This window comes from Camelus ferus, chromosome 18, assembly GCF_009834535.1.
Source record: "Camelus ferus isolate YT-003-E chromosome 18, BCGSAC_Cfer_1.0, whole genome shotgun sequence".
Taxonomy (NCBI): Eukaryota; Metazoa; Chordata; class Mammalia; order Artiodactyla; family Camelidae; genus Camelus; species Camelus ferus.
Window position 1 is genome coordinate 13,185,857 of NC_045713.1, and position 6,406 is coordinate 13,192,262.

General features: G+C 52.7%; 2 protein-coding genes across 6 annotated transcripts in view; both read right to left on the minus strand.

The window, feature by feature from the left end:
• Nucleotides 1-2,002, minus strand: part of UNKL (unk like zinc finger) — a 41,098-nt gene extending 39,096 nt beyond the window's left edge. For 2 of the 5 annotated variants that reach the window (XM_032460079.1, XM_032460078.1), the window contains exons 1-2: nucleotides 1,855-2,002; nucleotides 299-508 (exon numbers count right to left, since the gene is read on the minus strand). In XM_032460079.1, the coding sequence (XP_032315970.1) occupies nucleotides 299-508; nucleotides 1,855-1,931 (287 nt within the window). In that variant the 5' untranslated portion in view covers nucleotides 1,932-2,002. The remainder of the gene's footprint in view (nucleotides 1-298; nucleotides 509-1,854) is intronic. The other 3 variants (XM_032460077.1, XM_032460076.1, XM_032460080.1) reach the window with 3 other exon arrangements.
• A 2,982-nt stretch (nucleotides 2,003-4,984) lies between these two features.
• On the minus strand, nucleotides 4,985-6,053 carry C18H16orf91 (chromosome 18 C16orf91 homolog). The gene is made up of 2 exons (XM_014562781.2): nucleotides 5,908-6,053; nucleotides 4,985-5,831 (listed from the first exon to the last, which is right to left on the minus strand). Exons 1-2 carry the CDS (start codon nucleotides 5,937-5,939, stop codon nucleotides 5,456-5,458), a joined length of 408 nt encoding a protein of 135 aa, XP_014418267.1. The 5' UTR covers nucleotides 5,940-6,053; the 3' UTR covers nucleotides 4,985-5,455.
• Between the last annotated feature and the right edge of the window lie 353 nt (nucleotides 6,054-6,406).

Genomic DNA, 6,406 nt, shown 5'->3' on the forward strand with positions numbered 1-6,406 from the left:
TGTACCTCATAAGGGCTGGTTCTAAGGCAGGAAATTTAGAGAACTATGTGGCAATCAAAAGTGGGAAGTGAAGCAAAATCAGTTTGCACCATGCCAGGGTTATCCATCTCCTGCACATAGTTCTTCCCGCACTGGTCAAAAACTAGGGAAATGTCCCTACCAAAACCAGTGGTCTTGGAAAAACTTCAGAGTGCAGAGAGGACCCTGCAGGTGCCCGATGCTGAAAAGCCCAAGTCCGCCGCCCACCCAGGTATGGGGGCCGGCGCTGCGCCCCACGCGCACACGCGCGCACACTCACTCGTCGCCGTCAGGGCACACGCCGCTGGCCTCGTCGTACTTGGAGCAGTACACGTCCGGGCTGTAGTTAAATGTGCCGTCGCGCCTGCGAAGCGGTCTACGCCGACGCTGATTTAGGAAATGCCAATGGAAACAGGTAAATGGCCTGTGCTGGGTGCACTTGTGCTGCACAAACAGGGAGCACTGCTCTGTCCTAAACTCCTTTAGATACCTAAAAAGACAAACAGCGTTGGGGTCGCTTCTGCTGCCACCGCCGCCGGCGGGCGGCCTGGGGACTCGTGAGCAGGGGTCGGACCCTGAGCGCCCGAGGGCCCTGACCCCAGGCGTGATCCCCAACTCTGCCTCCCCCTCCGCCCATTTGCCCAGGCGCATTCCTCGGATCTCAGGCACGATTCCCCATCCCCAATCCCAGGAGAGCCGTTCGACCCCAGGTTGGCCCCATCTTCTATTACAAGCATGGTCCCCAACCCCAGATGCAACCCCTCTATCCCCGATCCCAGGAGCGACCTCGGACCCCAGGCGCAGCCCCCCATCTCCAATCCCAGACATAATCTCCCACCCCAGGCGCAGCCCCCGTCCCTGATCCCAGTCAATGTCCCCCACCCCAGGCGCAGCCAATACCTGACCCCAGGTATGACCCCGACCCCAGGCGCAGACCCCCATCCCGATCTCAGGCATAGTCCCCGACCTCAGGTACGACCCCTCTTTCTGAGTTCAGACACCTTCCACCCCGCCAAGCCCAGACGCGTTCCTCGGATCCTAGGCATGGTTTGCCAATCCCCGGCGCGGTCCCCAGCCCCAGAAGTGACCCCGCAAAACCCAGGTGCGTACTCCTGACCCCAGGCTCAGACCCTGTATCTCCAAGCTCAGGCGTGACACCCACTCCGACTCCGGACGATCCCAGGCAGCCGCCCCTCCAGAGCCCAGACGAGTTTCTGGACCTCAGGCGCGATCCCCCTGACCCCACGCGCAGTACCCCCATCTAGACCACAGACGCGATCCCCCAACTTCAGTTGCGATACTGCGACTCCAGGTGTGCCCCAGCCCACAAACCCCGGTACCATCTCCGACCCCAGGCTGAGGCAGCCCGAGTCCAGATGGCCGCCCTCCCCCCGAGTCCAGGTGCTGTCACCCATCGCTGACCACAGGCGCATTCTCGGCCGCCCCCGACCCACGACTCCAGGCGCTGTTCCCCGATCCCCATCCAGGCGCGTGGATCCCCCCCCACCCCTGGCGCGTTCCCCAGCCCCCAAGCCCAGGTGCCACCCCAGACCCTGGGCGCCGCCTCCTGACTTCAGGAGGAGGAAGCCCAGTAGGATAGTGGCCCCCCGCCCAGACCCTAGGCGCGGCGTGGAGGTTGGGGTGCGGACAGGCCAGGGGGACTGCAGGTGAGAGGAGGGGTGGGGGAACGGGCGGGGGGCGGTGCGGAGCCCCAGGCCGCACCCGGCGGCGGCTCCCAGGCCCAGGGGCGGGGGGACGCGGGCGCGCGGGCCGGGGGCGCGCTGGGCCGCCCTCCGCCACGCCCCCGCCCCAACCGCGGCCGACCAGGGCACTGACCTGTAGTGGGTCGGCTTCTCGGTCTGCGGGGGGGACCCGCTCAGCGCCGCCGCCGCCGCTTTCGAAACCGACGGCATTTTCAGTCAAAACAATGCAGCGCGCATGCGCCGCGCGGGCCCGCCCCCGCCCCTCCGGATCTCCCCCCGCACGGAGCCCACCCGCGCCCCCCGCCCGGACGACCACGCCCTCCGTCCACGCCACGCCCTCCGACCACGCCCCCATCCGACACCAGGCGCAGTGGGCGGCCCCGGGAGCCTCCCGGTACCCCGCGTCTAGCGGAGACCCACGAGAACCCCAGACCCCGCCAAACTCCGAGCCCGCCGCCTTGGAGCGGGTAGCCCTATCCATGCGGGCCTCCCCCGCCTCCCAAGTTCACAGCCCATCGTGCACTTGGTCGGCCCCCAGCCCGGCTGCCACCTTCACCCCACCACTGCTGCCCCTCGCGCTCTGCACGCCCTGACAGCGCGCTGCGCGACTCCTAAGTGGAGTTAGCAATGGAGCCCACAGGTCCCGTGGAGAGACTGCGCCCAGGCTACTCACCCTCGCCTTTTCTCGTTCATCGACTCTGACCCCTGGGCTGGGTGCTGAGACCGCAAAGAATGGCTCCAGTTGCTTAGGGCTGGGTGTGGGAGAGTTGAGAGGAAAGGGGGCCTGACTGCTTATGGGTACGGGGTTTCTTTCAAGACTAAAAATTAGACTGTAGTAATGGTTACCCCCTGTGAGTATACCAAATATTTTCAATTGTATACTTTAAGTGGGTGAACTGAATAATACGTGAACTGCATATCAATAAAGCTGATTTCTAAAAATCCAAGAGGCTCGCAGTCAAGGGGCACATACACACCCTTATTACGCACCCCACCACCAGTTACCAACAGAGTTAACAGAGTGTGGGAACTCAGGGAGGCAGGCAGCAGCTGCCACGCACCACCCTCACTTCCATCAAGGCCAGGAGTACATTATTTTGTAAACATGTATCATAAGAGACATTCTTTTAAATGTTAAATGTTAGTAATTTTTTATGCAAATTGAAACAAGGAAGAGCCTATAAAGCAGGCAGACTTGTTCTGAACTGCAACCTGCAGCAAGTGCAGGTGACCTGCAGCAAGACAAGCCCTTGAAGGCAAGTGTGGCTGGGAGGGTGAACAGGAAAATTTTATGGAAAATAATTTGTTCCATTTCTAGAAACTGACCTAAAATAAAAATCAGATTCAGACCAAAATTTATGTACAAAGATAATTATCAGTTATTCAGCAAAAACTTAAAAGAGCACCTAATAGAGAATAACAATGTTTCCTGAGAATTGTGACATGAAAAATGCTACTTAAGTGAGAAAACATAGCAAGATGTAACAGCTCCATACATTCGTTCCAAAGTATGTATCTTATTTTTTTTTAAATAAAGTAACACAGTAAAATAACAAAAACTATCACTTGCTGGTGGGATGAATGACCTTCTTCTCATGTTCACATATTCTAAATGAGTTACTACCTCTAAAAACAGTACATTTAAACCTGGAAATTAAAATGGCAAGAAATCAACAACATAGCATTTTTTAAAGAAAATCAAGCAGGAGAATGAGGCAGGACCCAGGAATTATTTGGAGGAGGAATAAACAGATCTTTTAGACTGCCAGGATGCAAGGAATGAGAAGGAAGTCTAGGATAATTTCAAGGTCCCAGTTGGGAGGGATACAGAACAAAGAAACAGGTTTAGGGAGAGATTAATTCTGTTTTGGACCTAAGGAGTTTGAGGAACTTGTAAAATCTAGAAAGATGTACTGAGAGCCACCTTAAGCTCAAAAAAGGAAGTTGGGGGCTCAAGATAAAGAAATGTAGGGATATTTGCTGTAGAGGTGGGAGTCAAGATACCCACTGATCCTCCTCACCCAAAAGGCATCTTCCTTGAAGAGATCAAAGAGAAGTGTGATAGGCTGTAAAGGTTTAGTGTGATTTTTTTCGTGTTTTTTAAGAATGTTCTTAAAAGGCTAGGGTAATACCCAAACATTTAAAATAACACTAGGGTTCTCATTTTATGTGTTTTATTTTGGGGTAAGTGGGAGGAACACATGGCACTGCCAGAACCTTCCAGCTCAGCAGCTTAAAAGATGTGAGACAATCTATCTAGGTAACTACTTCCTTGGGTTTTTTTTAAACAATTTTTTCCTCTTTCCCAGCAAAGAGTTCACAGTGGTTACCTCTAGGTGCTGGGATTATTAGTGTTTCTGATTCTCTTCCTTTGATTTATGACAGTGTCTAACTTTTCCCGGTAAATCATATTGCTTTTGTCATATGAGAATTAATTAAATTTTAATTAATTAAATTTCATTTTAATTAAAATGAAAGTTCTTCTCACTAGTTCTGACTTTTTATTCTTGCAAGAGCTAGTGAGAGTAACTAAGGGTTCCGATTTGAATGACTGTTGCTCATACAAATGGTTCATGACCAAACAGGTCACAACCATGCCAGGCCAGAGAAAGGATGTCTTAGTCCTTTGCTCAGTGAGCAAAGATGTAGCTGAGCCATGATTAGATCAATCTTTCCAAATCTTGGTCTCTACATCTTTAAAAACTGAATATACTTGTCTCAGCCCCCACCTCCTTGACAAGCACAATTTATCAAGGCAGGACAGACAGAGCAAAGAGGCCTTGTGCAAAGCCAGTACACTGCCATGTAGGCACTGGTCTTCAAACATCTGAGTAAGAAAATTTTTCAATGACCTTTGGCACCAAAGACATGCCAAGACAAGATAAAAACCTCCCACTAGAAGCTTTAGTGAATAAAATCTCCCCTTTATGCATTTTGCATTTAATTCAGGATTAAGGTTTCCTACTGAGTAGTACCTGAAAAAATATCATTTAGATACCCAAAATATTGCCTGTAATTTGTCAGTAGAAATACTTATCTATTTTATTCTACTCAGAAAGTTGTTGCCTTGTTAAAAAATAAAAATTTATAGAGAGCTGAGAAAGTTCATTATTTCTAGTATTGTTTGATAATGACAATTTACATTTAGGTTTCTTTCCTCAGTTCCTATTTTGGAAAAATAAAAGAAAAATAAAATGAAAAGACTACAAGGCTCCCCTTTTTCAATGAAATGCCAAAAAAGAAAAGAAAAAAAATTGACTTAATTCCACATTACCAAATGAAAATTTATTGTCAATCTGTTAGTTTGTAAGAGTCACATCAATTTATAGACATCACGGTACACTATAAAATGCAAAGTTTGACTCTTCTTAGTTATTCTGCCTCAGAAAGCCATCGACCTGCAAAGTGGATTACACTGAATTACAAGTGTCACCAAAATTGCTTTGGAAACATGATAATGTTATACAAAGACACCACAAATCCAACAGTACACGCTGCAAACAAAACCTTTTCTATGGACCGGAAGTCTTTTGGAGGTACTTGACGGCCATCAAGAATCAGGTAAGGAGCTGTTCCGATCTGCTGACATTCTGCTCTGCCTACAACAGGACTGCGTAGCCAGGCGCACCATTCGAGTCCTTCAGTCTAGGGATGCGTATAACCAGGTCAGAAACGCTCAAACGCGACGTCAAAGCCTAAGGGCAGATGCCTGTTCCCTCGCTGCTGGCGCCCCATTAAGTTCTCGCCCCGTGGGCCACCGGAGTTCCAGACTCCTCAGAACCATCGCTGGACTCTGGCACCTCTTCTAACAATATCTGTCTTAACCACCCGTCCGCGCTGGTCTCCTGCCTAAGGAAGCACCAGATGACTAGAGCCATGAGAGACAAGCCGAAGGGCAGCACTTTCCACCAGGGCCTCTGGTGCTTCTTGCCCAGGGAGTGCTCCACCGTCCAACGGAACGGGCTGGCTTTGCTGGAGGAAAATTGAACGGGGCGGTTAGAGTCGTCCTCTTCCTCGCCCTCAACCGCGGGCTGGCCTCCAGCCCGGCCACCGGGCGGTGGATGCAGGCTTCGGGAAGCCCCACTCACAAGCCTCAGCGCCCAGACCGCCCTGGAAGAGAGACAGCAGTGAGCGCGCCCGCCTGTCGCTCCCGCCCTAAGTCCCGCGGAGACCGCGCTAAGCTCACCGGGCCGTGGGCACACACAGGACACAGTTCATCACGACCCCGGCTCCGCACTCGGCGCCGCAGCGCACAGAGTTTGCGTCACTTCCGTCGCTTGAAACAGGAAGCCAGGCGCCGTTCTGGGCCTCTGCTCACGACTACAGAACGTGGGCCCACTCGCGCAACGGAAATGACGCAATTCTCCGGGGGCCTCTTCCGTCGCAGGCCCTCCCGCCTCCTCCCGGGCTGGCCGGGTGGGCATGCCGGGAAATGTAGTTCACTTCAAGCTGGAAGAGGAACGAGTTGCGCCACCCGTCTGGGCTTGAAGCCTGCGGGCATGGAGGAACTATTGGCGTAGTCTATCCGAGGAGCTCGCTTTAGAGTGGGTCTCCCCATCGGCCAGGCACGCCTGAGATCGGCGCCTGGGGCCCACACCTTGCACTGCTCCTGCCGTGCAGGCGCAGCCCCTGGAAAACTCCTCCCCATCGCCATGCATCGAAGTTTTGCTTTCTTCATTGGACTT

Excerpts from the sequence above, each read along its gene's own strand:
- C18H16orf91 (XM_014562781.2), bottom strand. The coding sequence starts at position 5,939 with ATGAACTGTGTCCTGTGTGTGCCCACGGCCCG. Across the intron at positions 5,832-5,907 it reads CTGTGTGTGCCCACGGCCCG|GGCGGTCTGGGCGCTGAGGC; the intron begins GTGAGCTTAGCG and ends TCTCTCTTCCAG.